The sequence below is a fragment of the Dermacentor silvarum genome, chromosome 5 (genome assembly GCF_013339745.2).
Source record: "Dermacentor silvarum isolate Dsil-2018 chromosome 5, BIME_Dsil_1.4, whole genome shotgun sequence".
Taxonomy (NCBI): domain Eukaryota; kingdom Metazoa; phylum Arthropoda; class Arachnida; order Ixodida; family Ixodidae; genus Dermacentor; species Dermacentor silvarum.
The window spans coordinates 68,010,138-68,029,859 of NC_051158.1; the positions used below are offsets into that span (position 1 = coordinate 68,010,138).

The window sequence follows — 19,722 nt, forward strand, 5'->3', positions numbered from 1 at the left end:
TCAGAGCAGAACAAAGACAGAGTTGTGAAAAATATCAAGGTCATGAAAGTGGGCGTTATAAAGACTGTGTATTCTGTGGACGGTTGAGTGCTGGTGTTGACAGGCAGCAACATGGAAAGGTCTGTGTTCTCTGGTGATCTTGCGCGGAATACGAAACTTCATACAACTGAGGAGTTCGGGGCACATGAGGATACCGTGAAGGTGTTTGAAAAGGAAAAGCAGGTCAGCGCGATTACGTCGGCAGCGAAGTAAGGGCAATGACAATAATCCAACAGTGCTAGAGCAGGGCCCAGAGTCCGTGTTAGCAAAGCGGTGATGATATATGCTTAGAAACTTTTTCTGGACCCGATCTATAATGTCACTGTTGGATCTAGAAATTCCGTTCCAGACGACCGACGCGTATTCGAGTTCAGGAAGACAGATTGTTGTGTACAAGTTACGGAATGGTGTAGGAGAACGGTGTAGGAAAATAATAATAATAGTAATAATAATAATTTTTGTCGATTCCGTGCTCTCCAAGCTTTTGCTAGCGAGTTTACATCATGAATACATTCCAACCTGCCCACTAATCCGTTCTTGTTAAGAATGTCTTACATTCATTTCAGTGATATCATTGTGGTTTCTTAATTATACGAATCTCGGTTGACACGAGTACTTCGGATCCCCAGAAATTCGTATCATCGAATGTTTTCTGTAAATGCCTATGCACTTAGACACAATGGCCATCAACTTCATTTATTTCTTTAAGCGTCCCAATTTGGCACTGCCTCCAAGAACTTAAACGCACTTATTCACTAGGCAGAAGTAAACGGTATCTACGTCAGTATATACGTCATATTCTACACCATCTTTGGCTCTGTATCAAAGATTTGAAATAGACTTCATGATGTATTAAAAATGCAGGTGCAATTTGCGTTGTGCTTCTGCTTAGAGGGGAAACGTTCGACATATGTTACCTGCCGATAACAACAGGAAGAAAACATGTGCAGTTTTATCCAGGTGAGAGCTTTTACCTGACGACAAAAAAAAAAAGGTTGGCCTCTGTGAAAGTACAAATGCTCAGGAGAGCTGAGAAAAGCGGACGCTACCAAACCATAGCTGAAATGTTGCGGCAAATCTTACGTTATGCCGCGACAGGATAGCCATGCACTGAAAAGCGCAGAACAGTCGAGGTACCCTGGGAATCAATAAAATGTACTGAGAAGGAATACGCACTGCTGCTCAGAGTAGAAACTTAGCATGGTATATACGCATTAGCGTAAAAAATCTAGAGGCAAACAGGAAACAACACAGGCAGTGGCAGTGTTCTGCGGAGGCTGTCGTATTAGGCTGCAACGTAGAAATCGTAATGTAATGTGCGATTTTCTTCCCTACTTCCCGAGCACGAGCATCGGCTGTGATACATCAATAAAAATAAGTTTTTATTCACATTTGAGTGCAGCAAAACATTTATCTATCATTTAAAGCCGCACAACGTGTCGACACCGACAGTACCGTCCTCTTGTGAGTCGATAAATCTATAAAGTTCGGGATTGTCTCCAAGACTAAGTACGGGCAGTCCGGATCTTGCAGAATCCATCTGGCATGGTCATCGAGCGTTCTTTGACGATGTTGCTCAGGATGGCCCGCGCTTCCGAGTCAGTCAAGATCCCCCACGTGTTGGGCCCTTCGACGAACTCTGTCGCGGTCAGCGCGAGGAACCGCAGTTCGGAGAACAGTGGCAGCATGATTGCCCGAACATTGACCCGAACATCGGCCAGTTCATCGCCTTCCGAGGATGGCGTCAGCCACTGCTGCAGTGCCCACGAGTGCACAGCTTGTAGCACCGATGACTCGGACACATTGGTCGCGTGACGAAGGACGTACCTCACGGTATGTAAGGTGGAGGACTTGAACCTCGCAGAGGAAATCACGCCGAAACTGTTCTTGCGGATCAGGGCTCGGGCGGGGGCGCGCGCGCCTTCTTCGCCCATGGTCAGAACATAGTCCAGGAAAGGGCATACGTCATCGAGCTTCATGCAGCCGTTCACGAAGGCGAGGCATCTCTCTTCCAGTTTGGGGATCAGGTACTTAGCGGCTGCGGTGCGGGTGCAGGCGGCTTGGTGCACGTTTCCGACATCCAGGCGGCCACTGTAGAAGTACCTGCATTGCGGAACAATGAAAAACTTTGTTCACATAGAGACAGATAAAAGCAAAGACAGGCATGTCAGCCACAGGGCACTTGCGGTTGGCTAGCTTGTATTGGGCGCGGAAAAAAGTGGGCGGGAAAGATTAAAGAAAAAAGAACGTATAAAAAAGAGCTACATTCATGCAGTCTGTCAAAGTCACATACGGTGTCAGTGCGACACATAGATATATACAGAGACACGGTCTGCCGCACAGTCTGGGGCGTTATTCTGTAAGAGTGTCCAATTAGTGGACTGTCCCTTTCGGCTGTCGCTGATTGGCTGCTGCTTCACGTGCAAGAAGGAGACTGGCTGGCGACTTCCTGCACGTGAAGCAGCAGCCAATCAGCGACAGCCGAAATGGACAGTCCACTAATTGAACTGGTCTCTCAAGGGCCCACTTACGCTCAAACCGCACCACGCACCGCATGTCTGCCGCACGCGTGCGGTCGGGCGAAAAGCTGCAGATTTCGCTCACAGGTGTACAAATTTCGGTTTACACTGGGTCCACACAAGCAGTAAAAACCAAACAATCTGCACCTGTGTATGACATGAGCAGTTTATCGCTCTAGCGCACACACGCGGCCGGTGAGCGACGCGGCGTGCGGTTTGAGCGCAAGTCGGCCCTTTCCTTAAAGCCGCTCGAACTGATGTTACTAGAGACCACCGTCCAAGAATCATGTCTTCTGAGAGTACACAATATAGTCCAGCTTTTCTGGTGGACTAAGGAAAGGGGGGGGGGGGGGAGAGACAAACGCTGCTCTTTCTTCGTTGAGACGAGTGCGCTCACAAAGAAAGTGTGAGATTATTTCGCTGCAAGTCAAGTCACGATTTGTGTTGTCTGCCATTCCTATGCGAAACCGTACGAATTCTTATATGCTACTGAAATACGCATGGTACAGAAAGGTCGAGTCAAGTCGTGATAGGTCGGGCGCAGGACGAAGCTGTAAATTAGTATTCAGGGACTGAAAGCGTGCGTTAGTAAATTACGTCGAATTATACTGTTTTAATGTTGAGGCCAAATAGAACAAAGACTCTTCACGATTTGGGATAATAGATTAGCTCGCTACGTTAGCATTTGCATAACTGCAATACATTGTCAGTGTTGGTGGTCAGAAACACTTCTCATGAATAAACCGTTTGTCGTGCTTCTTGCAGCTAAACGTGTTGTTTAAAGCTGAGTATAACCAAATATACAGAGGACAACCAATGAGGATGTGTGAATAACCATTTTATAGGGTTCTACTGTTCTTGGATAGAAAATGGGCCGATAGTTCGTTCGATCGTTTGTTCATTCAGTTGCACCTTTTGCTTCAGGCACATTTCAAGTAAAAACAACATACGTAACAACCAATGTTGGTGTTTGATTTATAGCGTTTAACGTCCCAAAGCAATGCGCAGGTTATGAGAAATGCTGTGGTGAAGGACTCCGAATTGATCTCGACCACTTGGGATCCTTTAATGTGCAGCCAAACCTAATTATACAACTTTTTTTAAAATAAATGCGCTCATATATTCAAATGTGACCGCCGCGGTGAGGAGCCGAACCCACGACCTTGCGTTCGCCAGCAGAATGCCATAGCGACTGGGCGCTCGCGGCGGGTGACAATGTTATTAGAGTACAATGACAAGAAAGGAACTCTACCGCAAGAGGCCACGGACGCCCTCCGGGTGCAAGTCCGTGATGAGTATACTGTCCTCCTTGGCGAAATCGCCATAAAACATAGCCTTGAACACGTCATTTTGTAAAGCCAGAATCATCTTATGCGCCTTGAAGGTGGCACGCTGGCCTGGGAAGTGGCAGGAATCGACCAATATCTCCACATCGGCAAGGTCACCGGATTCGAGAGACTTGGATAATGAAAACTGCAAAAGAAAAAAAAAAGAAAATCACGCGCTATTCCACTGCTGTGAAAGTGGATTAGCAGCGAAGCCGTTTAGCACACCACGTAGAAGTGACACAGAATTTAGATCAAAGGTATAAGCAAATTTTATTTCTCTTGAGCGGCGACGGCAGTCATCCCGATAAAAAACACACGCACACACACTTTTATTTTGGTCGGCGGTCTTGATTGGCGGCATACATTCGCGTGGAAGACTACCGCTACCTCGGGGAGCCGGAGGAAACTATACACACGCGACGGGACCGCCACGCCGGGAGAGCGGAAGGAAACCAGGCACGCGAGCGCTTGAAACGACGACAAAGAGAGCGCACACATGGCCGACGCGGGTGGCCGAGTGCAAATCTTGGAGAAACCCTTATTATGTACCTGAAAGTTCAATGATCCCGAAAACGGTGCTTATTGATAACACATATCCAAGTGATGAGACGTACAAGCTTTTACATAGAATGAAGCGATTTTGCATCAAATTCGGAAGCTGAGGTTTTGCACACGCAGAGTTTTTGCACACGCAGAGTTGTTGACGGACTGCACTGAACCCTAGCCATAGACAGCTTCGCTGTAAAAAGGACGAGAGGAGTAATGAAAGCCCGCGGTGTAGTGATCTAGTAGTAGGAACGTTATCTATTCGCAGGGGAACTTTGCTCCTCAGACCGTGCTGCCGACCGACGCACGGGATCCGCGAGTCATCTTTCGGTGACGTCTCTTGCAGGCCCATAACGTCAACATTGCGAACGGTGTGGGTATTAGCCCCGAGATCTCTGAGTGGCACCCTCTCGCGTGTGACGTCAGAGGGGAGACTCTGTTGCCGCGCCGCACGGGCGCTCGCTACGTGAAGGTGAATTGGCGCTGTCGGTCGACCTGCTCTGCTCGAGTTTTTGAAATGCGAGTCGGCAGATTAGTAGAACAGTATATACGGAATGTTCCAGGACACTACTTCTTGTGAAATTAAGCGGAGTCGCCGTCGTCACCACGCTTGGTGTGGATTGCTCCTGGCGTCGTCTGCTATAATCATCAGTCTGTACACGCGCGTATACGGCGTTGGCTACTCGTCATTGCTGTTCCGTTGTCGCGGCGCACTCATAATGATTTGTCGGCCTTTTTTCGACGAGGAACTGCAGCATTTGGCCTTCAGCTACTGCGCCTAGCTGCACTGTAATACGGTATTTGTCTGTTCAGCGTGCACTGCTTTAGCAGCATTGACCCACAAAGAGCTTTCGAACGAGTGTCACAGCACTTTCGAACGAACAATAGAATGGCGGACAAAATTAGTTGGCAAAACAAAGTTACACAGTCTTGTTCTGCTGTGCTGACCTTTGCAAGATAAGTTTCATTAAACTTAATTACTTCCATCGTGACACAGCTCGCCCCTGCAGGTTAATATGGCTCAGCGTAACTCTTTCTTTGCTTCTGCCATGGGTAGCGAGCACATTTTCCGGGCGAGGTTCGTCCAGCGATGAGAATTAGCGCCATAAATACAGCTGACAACCTTTGCTTAGATCACTGTTTTAAATATACTTTGTTCTGTAACTACTTCATATGTATTTAGACCTAAAGCAAGAAAGCTGAAAAGTTCAGGCTGGAAGGCACTTGACCGAATAAGTCGCTCGAGGGCTAAACACACTAGGAAAAAAGGGGGTGAAGGGGGAGGGTAAAGGTACAAAGGCGCAATAAAGTGTTTACAGGCATTCTTGCGTTTTCTTTTTCTTTATAACAATAATTTTATTTCTACGCTGATAAAGTGATGTCTTCCGAGTGGTCTCCTGGTAGTGTGAAAGTGCGTTGCACAGAAATAGTCTTGTGCTAACCTAAATTAACAATATTTTTGCATTATAAAATGTTAATGGGGCTTACTTGCAAGAAAATAGTGTAAAGCATGCTTGACGATTGCGAAACATGATAGAGCATGGTGCAACTAATGTTCGAGATAAACCGCTTGTCACTGAAAAAATGTGAGTTTTCTGGTCACAAAAAGTTTTTATATGCAACACCAATTGACTAGAAGTGTGAGCGAATTTTAAAATGTTTATTCAACTACAATTCCACCTAAACCAGACGAAATTTTGCGAATGAGTAGGACTGTGATCGTGCTTCATTTCAAAAGCTGCGTAGACTCTCGTTTACTCGCTCGGCGCGTTGTTTGATGAATGAGTCACGAGATCTTATCACTGCCCATGAGGCTGTGGTTATCTGAAATTTCTTTATTAAAAAATGGAATTCTGGGATTTTACGTGTCAGCCGTACTGACACGTATGGTGGGAATACTGCATGAAAGATGTAGAAGCAATGAATCTGTAGGAAAATTAATTGACTATTTATTTCAGGTCTGCATGCACTGTGATTTAACTATACTTCTGATCGTGGCGCTGACCGCTATGTAAATCCTCTTTCCCACCACACACACAGCAAGGCCTGTCACTGCCATCAGGTCTAGTGCCACTGTTTTCGCAGTGGCGACGCCGATGGTACCTTACGTCAGCGCCCTTTGCCAACTTTAGAAAAGCTTCACTGTCATTAAATTTGACGTTTTCGGCATTTTAATTGGAGCACCAATCAGTCACTTCAGCTTGATTTAGTGCTTTCCATTATTGTGTCTCGTTTAGTAATGGTGCAGAAATCACACTGGCAAGCTTACCTCGAAAATACCTTCAGTTTGCGTCGAAACTTGCTGGCGGGCAGGCGGACGGCAGCGGACGCATCTCTTGCTGTTTGTTCTACATCCATAGCAGTATTCTAGAAAAGATACCAGAGAGGAAACAGGGCAGCAGCTTGTCGTCAGAACACTATTCTGCGGAAAATCAAAACGCGCGAACAAAGACATTAGGGCCTTATAGTGCACAGCACTTAAAAATTGAATCGATAAAAAGCATTGGTGTACCCCAATGTAAAGCTATAGACCTTTCTTTCTTTGTATCTATTATATTCATGGACGCCACCATATTGCGTAAGCATGGAGTGGCGTCATCTAAGAGATGTCTGCTTTCGCCGCCATGCTGGCTCGGGCAAGCGCCCCATGTCGGCGGCAGTTGCTGGTAGTGTTTGAGGGCTCGCGCGGTCTGCTTAGTATTGCGTGGTGTCTTCTGCGTTGGAAACGGCTCTGTAAAACGTACTGAAGGCATTTTACTCGGCATGGCGGGAGTTGCTGCTGTCGGTGAGGCGGAAGGATCCCCCGCGCGACGTGTGCGCGCGTGATGATACGTATACAATCAGCGTCGGAGGTCAGTTCTGTATTTCTAAAAATTCGTTGCCCGAATGTGCCCCTTTTGTAACATTCTACCTGTAGTTATAAGCTGTATTCTGACAGCAATGGGTGCTTAAGAAACATACACGACGATCGTATACCCAGCGTGGGTAACGTTCTCTTATGAAATAAGTTCTGCCGGTTACATTGAAAAGTGGTCAGATTATCTGAGTGTACACTGCGCGACTATCTCATTATTTGGACGCGGTTTTCGCCCAGAAATAAAATAGTTTTGGTTAGTCATAACAGCGTACCATACAGTGTGATCACACTTTTCAAGTGGTCGAGCAGCCGGCTACAGATTGCACTGGCGTCCGAAGCAGTGGGAGCGGCTCGGTTACAGATCTGTTCGTTCTATACGTAGGTTGCAAGTGACGTCACTTCCTGTTTTTCAGTCATGCGTCCGCCGTTACCGCGCACATACGTGGAGAGGGAGTGCGGCGCCAGCGCTCTGCTTACGGCCGTGCGGCGGATCGTATCATCATCATCATCATTATCAGCCTGTTTTTATGTACACTGCTTATAACCTCTGCTCGTTGTGCCTTGTGGTTGCGCGTCAACGTCATGGCGAAGGAGAATTGTTCGGGTGCCGGCGTCAATCCGTGTCAACTCCCATTTGCTGCGGAAGCCGCAGATATATAGTGCGAGCCGACTGCCGGCTGTCACACATGCGGACATCGAAAATAATTTTGCCTTGTCAACCAGTTATGTTTCGCTACAGCAAATGAAGGCGTACAAATTCCTTTACTCGCACACTTCTGACTGCGCAGAAGTTGCCGCAAAACGTGTCATGCTTATAACTGCCGGCGAGTTGAACAACGTATTGCCTATTTTGTAAAATGAGTAGAATAGCAATAATCATCTAAAGACACAGCTTGAATAAAAAAAGAATATTACAGCTATATTTAATTGACACAGTGGACCGCGCCCCATTGTCGCCCAGTTGGGATGCAGTGTTCACATAAAGCAGGTCTGCTATATATAGTCCTGCGTCGACTAACGAAATGGGGGGGTTCTCATTCATCACTGTTCTTTTCCATAACTTACTTGCGATTATCTGCAACAGGAACTCGATAGCTGCTTGGAAAACTTCTGGAGAACAGAATTATTACTATCTTTGTGTCGGCCAACTACACGGCCACCCCGCACGAATCGTGTGATGAGGCTCCTGTAAGGCCGCATGGTTGTTTTGTATACTTTCGTGGTGCCGCGAGTTGCCCACTTGTTATATGTGCACAGGAAGGGGTCCACTCCCCTACGCAATCAGGTGGCGACCGTTTGGTTGTGTGTGTGTTTGTGTATTTAGAAACACACAAACACACACACGCACACAAACGTATTCGGAGAACGCGGTCTTGTAAGCACCGAGTTCAGATGTCGCCGACGGTCATAATTTTTCCACGCAGACAAACCTTGAGTGGGACTGCGGTACCCGGCGTTGTGGCACCGGCTCCCGTGTCCTTTGCTGGCTAGAGACGCCACCGAGGTTTGAGGTGGCCTGGCAATAAATTGTGCGTTTTTCGCTGAGGCGGTCATTGACTACGTGGGAATAAGAAAGAGAAATATAGTTGTAGAAAGCAGGAAAACAGTTTTGTTTTCCCATACATTTAGCTTTAAGAGTAAGCCTATCCATTTGGGTTGAGGCCGGCCAAACTTTTAACTCTGATTGGCAATCCACCTTTTTCATTCCCCTCTGCACTTATTTGCGCTGTGCCAACGTACAGATCTTGGCACAGCACTGTGTCGCCGCTTGCCGCGTATTGTGCACGCGCGGTGCGAAGTGATGAGTAGTTGACTTCAAGTCACTATGGCCAGAACTGAACTATACAAGCAGTCTGCTTCGTCCTAATTTGCCCACTTTTCAGTTCAGGTCCTCCGGTAGCAGTAGCGCGAACTCGACGGCCCCGTGGGTAACCTTGGCTGGACAGAATCAACATTGGCTCTAACTTCATGTGAACAGCTTGAGAGGGTTTAAGCTTGTACATATCAACTACGTAGGCACGCACGGTTCAACACCAAGGCGGCGGCGCAGAGTAAGAGTTATAGCCATTGGGGGTGGTGGGGAGCCGCGGTTAGTGGAGAGCGTGTAAGCGGGTTGACTGTGAGTCGGGGATTCCGGCGTTCGGTTCGCGGAAGCAGTGCCGTGGCTTTGAAGTCCAACCCCTCGTCGGCCACACCCATGCCGAGACATTCCGCGAACGGACCAGATGCCCCAGCGTGCGTGGAAGTGTTTTCTTTGGGGGACTGCGTCTTGCGAGGTTGTGAGACAAGAGACTCATTGCACTGCAAAGGATTTGAGGCAACAGCCTGACATATTGAAACTCCGGATAGTGTCACCCTGGAGCCCCGTTGTGTGCACACTGCGCGCGCCGCAGTGTGATTGGACGAACAATGGGGCGAGGGAGATGTTGGGGATGCTTTTAGGTACGTGCAGGGCCGTTGGAGGTGAATTAGGCTAAGAGAAAGAAGCCTATAGATTGTAGGACCACTGTAACTCTTGGCTCATAGTATTTTGATGTCTGTGTAAATAGTTTCCTTCTAACGCTTTCCTAATTCATCTTGATAAACAGTTAACCCATTGCAATCAGCGTCACAGCCTTGCCTACTGTAATGTGACTGAGCGATATCCACAACACCTTCAAGTTTCCCTCACCGACATGGAGACGAATATCAACTGCGTCCCAACTATCATGCACCAAGATTTTAAAATATGCAAATACCACGTAGCTGGACAGAACCAAGGTAATGCTGTTTGCCTTCGCTTGGAGATACTGAGATTATTTTTTACATTTCACCTTGTTAGTTAATTAGTCCTAATTAATTAATGAACTTCAGAATTTTTATAATTAGATGACAAGTGTCAATGAGAAAATTGTAGAGCAATGTGAAAAACTCCCGATACAGCTTTCTGTTGCTCAATGCGTGCTACATAAAAGCGTTTTTCCGAGGGCGAAAGAAGCCCACTAATACACGCAATATTGCCGCATGTTTGCGCAGCCATCAGAAATTACGCATACTGTATAGTTTTTCTGCACCAAAAGGCCATACGCAATGGTTCCCCGATGACCTTGTATGAACTGACATCACGTATATTTTTCGCAGAATGAGCTAAAACGTATTCGAATCGTTGCACAGCATGCGATATCAACACAGTCAACCAGGGACGCGCTGGCTTGCACAAGCTAGAGAGGAGGAAAGGCTCCCCATGCATCGGCTGTGACACCTTTCCTCTTCGCCCGACGATACAGTGTACTTAGAAGCTGTACCGACGAGTGAGTAGACCGCTGTGTCTTCTGTTTTAGGCGTAGCGGGTAGTTCTGTGACGACAAAATGTGGATGGTTTCTTGAAATGCGACTCTCGAGGATAGGATAGGAATAAACTTTATTTGTCCTACGGTTAACCATGTGCCGAGGAGCTGAAAAAAATTTTGCCACAAGGAGATTCGCAGCCTCAAGTTCCTCCTAATGTTCAGTGGAAACATACACAACGGTATAGACACAACAATGATTAATTTCTCTAATTAGTGTGTGTGTGTCTTTTGAACGCCAGCGGTCCGTGAGTCGTGAGCGTTCCGCGACAAAACGAAAAAGTAGCGACAGACACTGAGCGCTCTGCACAGTTGGAAGAAGAAAAGCGGTTGAAGGCGGCGGCACCACAGGCAGCAAAAGACGCCGTATGGTAGCCCTTTCATGCTACCACATCTACTCTCGATTACGGGAGAGCCAGCACTTTTTTTTTCCAGCCGCCAAATAGCAGGTACGCGGATATCGCTCGTTATTTAGATTGCATGCTTTGGCATGCGGCCACATAGAGATGAACAGATGGCGTGGCCAAGGTGAAATTTTAACGCGACAGCATTAACAGCCCACAGCAGAAAATTTGGTGTCGGCGTCTCACACTGGCATAGGTGTCCTGTGAGCGCAAAATATTCCATACCGCAATGAAGTTCTTCTGTCACTAAAGTTGCTCACACTTTGTCTTACATTCTTTACAAAGTTATTCCTCAGAATTCTGACAATTGCACCCCGCAAATGAATATCACGAAACAAAACACCGACAGCGTATGCCTGTTGTGTTAAGTCTTCTCCGACTGAAATATTAAAAGGTCGAAACAATAACAGAATATCAGCCCACGCAAGAGGCAGCGCTTCCACCAGAAAGCTCGCCTTCGTGCATAGCGTTCGCCGCCAGCGTTTCCCGGTAAACATTACGCAAGCTGCAGTTGCCGGAAAGCGTAAAAAGCAGTCCGGGATATTGCATGCTATCGCGTTCCGCTCCTAAAGGCGAAACTTAAGCATGCTCCAAATTTTTCTAAGCATGAAGTGCTTTTAGCTCCCGTTGTCGGCGACCTTCAAGTGACCTTGAGCCAGAAGCCAGAGCCGTTATCCGGGCACTCAATACGAGAATATTCCGGCAAGTTGCGAGAACAAAATGAGGTCATCCGGTCAACCAGTGAAAACTTAAGACAATTCGGTCTGTGGCTCCGACCCTTTGTAGAGGACCGCATTACATACGCTAGCTACTCTCCAAGCAAGTTACAAAACACAATGCTTCCGAGTTCTTCCTAATGTTTCTTCAGAATATCACTCAAACTGTAACTTCTAGTGCGCTGGAGTTTTGTCATTTCCAATAGCGGCGTTCAAAAGGCAGATACAGGGGACCTAAGGCCGAAAATTTGCAACTTCTATGCGACAAGAAGAAAAAGTGGCGACAGACGCTGAGCGCGTTGGACTGTTGCAAGAAGAAACGCGGTTGAAGGCGGTGGCAGGACAGGCAGAAAAAGGCGCCATATAGTAGCCATTTCATGCTTATATCTACTCTCGATTACGGGAGAGCCGGCAATTTTTTTCAATCGGCAGCATCGCTGGTGCCGACGCATAATTTTATGAAAAATCAGCACTGGCCACTTACCACCCATTCCTTAGCGCAGGAAACACCGAAGCAGGTTGCAGCGATTGTGTCGAAGATACTCCACCGACTCCCAAAAGAGTCCGACACCGGGCGCTGCTGCATCTACATGGGCAGTGAACAGCGCGTTACGACACTGGTCCTGCGAGGTTGATGAGCCGACTCTGGGGGCCGATGGAGGCACCGCGCGCTGACCTCGTAGAATTCCTGATTCTCACGCGCCGAACGTGGACACGTGCTAGTGTTCGAGCGGAGAAACCACATGGTTTTCTGCAGCACAAAAGAGAACGCCGTCTTCCAGGAACGGGGCATACGCCGCCCCATAGCTAGCCACCCTACCATAGCTGCACCACCGCGCTCTGCAGGGGAGAGAGAGCCGACAGGCCCGCGGAGCAAGGGGGGGGGGGGGGGGGGGGGGCCTCTTTAGCGCGCCGCGGGCATTCAACCTCCTCCCCCCCCCAAAAAAAAAAATTTAAAAAAAAAAGAGTGATTGTCCGGGAGAGTCGCCGGCGAGCAGCGGACGGGAGCGACAGGCGGCCACCCGGGCAGACCAAGCCGGTCGCTGACTCCTTCCTTAATTTTTCCTGCGGGCAGGAAGATGAACCGCGACCCCGACTGTTCGCTCCCCGTAAATAGCAGTCGCCGTAGCGTATGACGGCACTGTCGACCGTCACCGACAAAGCCCTAGCGTGTAAGCGTGTCGCTAAATACAACGAGACATACAAATAGAGCTACTGTGAATGGTTAGGGCCTACAACAGTACTAGAAACACGACCAAAGTGACACTGCGCGAATGTTTATTTTTACCCCTTTTATTAAGGCAACATAAGTGAAAAGAAAAGAGTTTGCGAACGAGCTATCAGGCAATATAAAAAGAAAATGCGGTGTCTTTATTCTTATCCAGCAGAAAAAGAAGTAAATGTCGAGCCATTTGGCCGTCCCGACTGGGTCATGTTCGAACTCACGACATTTACTTAAAAGTTGGGACTGTCCCGTTAAATTCTAGACGGTTGGCAATCCTACCCATAGCCCCGCCCGGAAGGAATCCTTACTCCGTAGTTATTATTATTATGATGATACATTGATACATTACTTTGTTAGAAGACATTTATATACTTGAAAGAGAGGAAAGTGTAAGTAAAGAGTTGGCAGCACGCTTGTGTATCAGCCATCGACACCTGTGGTGGGGAGCGCTAAGAGCAAATGGCTGTTGTGCTTTTCGTAAGATGTTCATTTCCTTTTCTTTTTTTCTTTTTTTTTTCATTGTCATCTTATCGCCTGCTCATCAGTATTTTTCCTTACGGATTCAAAGTATGTTCTCGAATTCGGGATGGTTGCGGCTCATAAAGTTTCCAAGTTTCTTAGGCAAGGAATGAAACCCGTGACCTCGCGCTCAGCATGATAACGCCATAGCCACTAGGCCACCGCGGAAAGTCACAGTGACTCACAATCTAAAATGTATATCGTCCCTGTTTCTTGTTTTTTTTTCTGAGCCTCGTAAATTATGTAGGATTTCCAGTGTGTAAAGAAAGAGCAAAACAGAAAACCCTGTCGTGAATAGAAATGCGGTACGCTTATCTTTGTTGAGTGCTCTGTCGAAGTCATCGGCGGCATCATGTACGCCTACCAGACTGGCCGATGCATAAATGATCGCTTTTACAAAAACACGCGCTTTCATGGAACTGGCTTGCGTCTACCACATGCATCATTGTGTGTGTTACATGTGTGAGTCTTTGCTCTTGGCGACTTGAATTACAAAACGAAGTCGTGATACAGCTGCGCGCGAGTTGCCCGAGCCCTATTTTATCGAGAAACAAGGTGATTCATGTGTAAGTGCTACACTGTAATGAATGCTGCACAGTAATCAGCTAGAAAAACACTTTTGATTGCACCGTTGTAGATGCTCTTCTTTCTTGCCTCTCTGCGCATGTGCTGTATAGCTATATAATCTACTATTTTCTGGAAACAAGATTAGTTGGAAGCGTGCGCCTGCGCGTGTCGTCATGCTGTTTTAAGTACGTAAGTGCTTATTTGAATGCTCTTCGCCCGTTATATTTTGCGCTCTCAGGGCGCCTACGTCAGTGTGAGACGCCGACACCAAATTTTCTGGAAGGCCGACCAGTCCCAATCCCCTTATCCAGGACCGACGCTGCAGGAAAACTTCATATCGTGGCTAAAGCTATGACATACAAATATTGGTCTTCTCTTAACCTCCCGAAGTGTCATCTCCACAAAATTGACCCATCTTTGAAGCTACAAGTACCATCAAACATTTCCCGCTCTGAGGCGAAAGTCTTGTGCCGCCTCTGGCTCGGGGTGGCATTTACAAAGGCCTGCTCATTCCGCATTGGAATTGGGGATACGCCCATGTGCGACTCTTGTGGAACTACAGAAACAATTGAACATGTCTTATGTCTCTGTCCCCAGTTCGACGTCGAGCGTGAAGCTCTCCGGACAGCATTGAACCGGCTGGACTCTCGACCATTTTCTGAAATGAAGATCCTTGGACCATGGCCGTATGCGTCGATGGCACAGAAAGCCACGAAAGCCTTGTTGCACTACCTCAAGTCGACAGGTCTTGGCGACCGTCTGTAGACTTCGTGCGAAGTTCCTTGTGCGCGAAACTGTGCTCTCTCTATTTCTTTCTCTCTCTTTTCATTCCTATACCCCCTTTCCCCAGTGCAGGGTAGCAAACCGGACGTGCGTCGGGTTAACCTCCCTGCCTTTCTCTCTTATATTTCTCTCTCTCTCTCTCTCTCTCTCTTCGCCCGTTTTGTCAGGCTAATATTTTAGTACAATTTCTATGGTATTTAACGGCTAAGGTGTTGCACCAGCTTTGGTGTTACACTTCTACAATGAAACCATTGAGTACACCATGCGGTCTTATAGAAACAGGTGTGTGTGTGCTTCGAAGATACTTGAAACCAAATTACATATATAGATGTAATAGTATATGTATATTTTTTTCGGCGATTTATTGTTCCGTTTTAGAGAACAGACATGCGCTCACAGCTATATACTACATCGTGGGTCAGAATACCGTGATATTATAATAAGCTGGTTCGCTGCTGCCTGCGCTGCCTGCAGCGCCAGCGATATTTGTATGCGCGAATGTGTTGGAGTGGGTAAGCAACGAATGCTGAGAAATCAAGATATTTTGATCCTATGCTCACTTGATGTGTGGACTGAGCCGGCTCCTGTGTGCGACTCGCAGGAATCATCACTATACGGCGCACGCCAGCTGCAGATATATTGAATCAAATCGTGTGGACGTTAGATTCAGGAAGCTGTACGTTGCAATCACCTATAATTCATTAAGTGCTTTTATATCCTTCCTTCGCGCTTTTTTCCAACCTGGAAAACGCCTTTGCAGAAGCCCGCCGCGGTGGCTTCGGTGTTGCACGGTAAGCCAATTTACGCTCGAGCCGCCCAGCGCCGCAAGCCGCGCACCGCACACGTGCGGCCGTGCGAAAAATCGCATATGTCGAACACTTGTGCACGATATTGTGCACGAACACCTGTGCACGATCTACGCGAGGCCGCTAATATGCCGCTGATACTGCACGTTAACAACGCTTATGTGCAGATGGTGTACTGTTGTCGCGTAGCTGTCGGTCTTTACACTTCTTCGTCGCCTGTGTTGTGTACCAGTGTTATTTCCTTTATCGTTTTCTCTCTCGAAATGTTTTTTCTCCCACGAGTAGGGAAGCCAGTAGGGAAGCAGGCGGGGCATCACCTGCTGCTGTAAGGTCCCGGCTGGGCGACCCGTTGTCGCCCGCCATTTGCACTGGTGACAGAAGCCCCGTCTTCCAATTTCCCAAACTGTTAGGTCAATGCTTCCCGAATCTTTTGTGTACTTTCGCTTTCTAGACAGTCACAGATCTTCACTCTAGTTCGCCAAAAGCCCAGTGGTTGTCTCGGTAGTTTTCTGTACGTTGTAACTTGTTAGGATTGCAATTCTTTAGGTTGACGGCTATCATCGAGTTCATCTCGGTGAAGCCCGCCCACAATGGCGTGTGCGTGTTTGAATCTGTGTGGGCTGATTTGTTCTGGTGAACGAGGAGTTGTGATTGGTCTTTTACAGTGAAGCTATATTATATATATATATATATATATATATATATATATATATATATATACCCCTCACGCTCTTCCCATCCCCTCTCACTCCTCCAATGATGGATGCAATAGAGGTTTTGCTGAATTCAATTGAGATTTCCCGCGTTCGCCCTGCTCTCGCGTCATCTGTTGGGACTTTTTATTTCTAATGGCTTAAAGCCGGCTACGGAGCCGCGGCTTCAGTCGGTTTGTTTTTAATGCGTAGCGTCCCTTTGACACCATTTCTAACGCGATTTTTTTTCATTTGCTGCGTTTCATTTTTCATTTCTTTCTGTATTTCTATCTGTGTTTCTCTCTCTCTCTTCAAATCTCCCTATCTCTCGCTCTCATTTTCTCTTTCTCTCGCCCATAGGAAGTTCTGTTACAAGCGTTGGTACAACGCAAGCATATGGTTCCCATAAATGCATGTTCTACAAGCGTTGGTGTATAGCCTAGTGTTTATAACGCTCGCCTTCGGACCCTGGTTACCCGTGTTCGAATCCCGCCTCACCGAGAAAGCTTATTTTATTTATTTATTGCTCTCTGTCTCTCTCTCTCTTTCTCTATCTGCACCTCCTCTCCTCAAGCTTGGTTTCTATCGTCTACTATCGTCTTTAAAACACCTGCAACAAATTTACCTTTTTTAAAGAACATAAATTCGTCATGCTGTCTATGCGAATCTGGCCGCTTGCAGTAGACCCTCCAATTAAAAGAAAAATATTGCGGGAGCGCCGACCACACCACATGTCAGCACCTCACACCGAAGAGAAGCGGCTAGATCGGCGACAGTACCTGGAAGCACACAAAGCGACTTATTGAATGCCAGCTGTTATGCTGTTCGGTTCAGGGGTGCACGATCCCTACCTTTGTTATTCACCAGCAGACATCGCACACCGCCACGCAGCTGCATGTATGTGCTCTATCATCAGTTATGCTTCGTTTTTTAATATATATACATCACACGTGCTAATAAATGTCCTTGCTTTGTTTATCTTCATTTGCTGGCACAGGCGCAGGTTCTAGTAAATAGGAACCATGAATGATAAATCGCATCGCGAATGAAACACACCTATTCTTGCACCAGCTTTTCGGAGACAGGACTACACACAGATGAATAACTGTAGCAAGGCGTGTGTCTCCCTGATGCTCACACCGGAAAGTGCGCTTGCGCATACTGTCGCCGACCTCGCCATTATAAGGCGCTGGCATGCCGTAACACCGACGATCGCGCGATAACATAAAAAAAAAAAAAAATGCGAGAATGTGCACGCAGCCCAGACTACACTTCTTTCTGGGGTTTTACGTTCCAAAACCAGTTGTGATTATGAGGCACGCCGTAGTGGAGGGCTCCGGATTAATTTTCACCACCTGGGGTTCTTTAACGTGCACTACAACGCAAGCACACGAGCGTTTTTGCATTTCGCCTCCATCGAAATGCGGCCGCCGCGGCCGGGATTCGATCCCGCGATCTCGAGCTCAGCAGCGCAACGCCTTAGCTAACTGAGCTACCGCGGCGGGTACCAGACTACACAAAGTTGGCATCGACAACGAGGCCGGACGGCTAAACTCCGCATTGTAAATGCATGCCACCTCCTCCCCCGTCCCCCCCACCCCGCGCCTAAAGAAGAACTTAAAAAAATAAGACAAAAAACCGAGAAAAAGAAGGCGACCCGGAACTTCTAGGTCGGCAACATCGCGGTATACCGACGCACACAACGACTCAATTAAAAGCAGGCCACTTACCACCCATTCCTTAGCGCAGGGTGTAAACGAACACCGACGTACTGAAAATGTCGTAGCACTTTCTTCGAAGACGCTCCTGTTCTTCCATAAAAACTGTTCCAAAGCGGTGAGCCACTGTACGTCGATCGCAACCGGCGAGGAAGATGATTGACGTCGGTGATCGCTGATGAAATTCCGTTCGGATGAATCGTGGTGGCGACCTAGCCTGCGTGAGCTAACTGGGCGTTAATATATGTATCGCATTCTTGCATTCCGTCTGTATCTATACTTGGTTATATCTTACGTCTCTTAAAAAAAAAAAAGAAAAACGTTTTATTTAGCCGTATACAATGCCTGGTGGCTGCAAATGGTCTGCTTGCTTGTGCCGCTGAAGCTCTCGATGCCTCTGCGGCTCTGCCTGGGTTCAGGTTTCCGGACGCAGTCACTCGAGTCTCGGCTGCCTGAACGGGAGAGGGTGGTGCCGCCATGGTGCATCCGCGGTCGTCTCGTAACCAGAGACAGCGATGCGGCTGGCAATGGCGAGGCCTAACATCCTTCCCCTGCAGTCAACTCCATACATCTACGGGGGGCATGAGTGTGGCTCTATTTAAGTTATTAAAATAGAACTCGGGCTGGGCGCCCCTGCCGTGCAGGTGAGACTCTCGGTGCATGTGATCGGCTCCGTGATCTTCTGTAGGTCCGTCATCAAAGACACTGGGAGTTCCGATGGATGCTCGTGTTTCCTAACGGATCAACGCCGGAGGTGAATCATGTGAAGTCTTATCTCCCAGCGGGCCTCGTTTGGATTAGAGAAGGGCACAGTCCGGTAACACCTGTAATCCGACGTATCCGCTGTGAAGTTACCTATCTCCCTGCCAGGTACTGGTGCAAATGAACGACACCGAAGACCACAGCGAGTCCTTCACAATCCAATCGGAAATAGTTCTTCTCGGCTGGGGCACCTAGTCTTTTGGAGACGAAAGGTGTTGGCGCTCCCCTGCCTTGATCATCCTTGTGAGCGAGGACTGCGCCGACAACATACGGGGATACTTCGCACGAGAGAAGTGGCGGTTTGTGCAGTTTGGGTGCGTCGTTGTGCGGGAGGAGGGTCTTGCAGAGCACCAGCTGTAAGCTTCTTGAAAGCCGCTGGTATTTCGCAGTTCCAAGTGACATGCAGTACTCTATGCTACCCAAGTCTTTCGCTAGTGTTGCTTGGTTTTCTATATAGGAACATGTCGTACAATTACGTCATTCCTGGGGCGCACAACTAAAACGTTGCCTTTGATGTTGGTATTGTGAGATCTTCGATGCTTTTTATATAGCTTTTCCCCCGTCGCTGTCACGCCATTAGCGTCAATCTGGTGGCCCCGAAAGGCAACTTCAGACGTCCTAAATAGGCACTTGTTCATTTTCCCTTGTTATGTTTGCGCAGTATGCAAAGTTGACAGTGACCAGAACAAAGATGCCTCAGTCTGTGGTATAATTTTAACTTTTAAAGGAAACAGTTGTTTAGCGTTCAAGCCAGTAAACTTCAGAATTTCTCAACTTGAGTGCCGGTGAAATGGAGGGTCCTCTACTATCCGGGATATAATGCTCTAGAAGCATCTGTGTGTATATATATACATATATGTATGAGAAGGCAAGGATCTTAACAGTTAACCGTAGAAAAGAGAGAGAGAGAGGGGG

The 19,722-nt window shown here is 47.6% G+C and overlaps 1 protein-coding gene across 3 annotated transcripts; it reads right to left on the reverse strand.

Annotated features, from left to right (window-relative positions):
- Nucleotides 1-505: 505 nt before the first annotated feature.
- Nucleotides 506-19,614, reverse strand: LOC119453462 (BTB/POZ domain-containing protein 6-A). Of its 3 annotated transcripts, none has more exons than XM_049668164.1 (3): nucleotides 18,058-19,614; nucleotides 6,702-6,799; nucleotides 506-2,142 (listed from the first exon to the last, which is right to left on the reverse strand). In XM_049668164.1, exons 2-3 carry the CDS (start codon nucleotides 6,788-6,790, stop codon nucleotides 1,545-1,547), a joined length of 687 nt encoding a protein of 228 aa, XP_049524121.1. In that variant the 5' UTR covers nucleotides 6,791-6,799; nucleotides 18,058-19,614; the 3' UTR covers nucleotides 506-1,544. The 3 variants fall into 3 exon arrangements, with proteins under 3 accessions (XP_049524121.1, XP_049524120.1, XP_037571423.2); XM_049668163.1 differs by lacking the exon at nucleotides 18,058-19,614 and adding an exon at nucleotides 12,220-12,536; XM_037715495.2 differs by lacking the exon at nucleotides 18,058-19,614 and adding an exon at nucleotides 3,811-4,031 and having other exon boundaries at nucleotides 509-2,142; nucleotides 6,702-7,050.
- Between the last annotated feature and the right edge of the window lie 108 nt (nucleotides 19,615-19,722).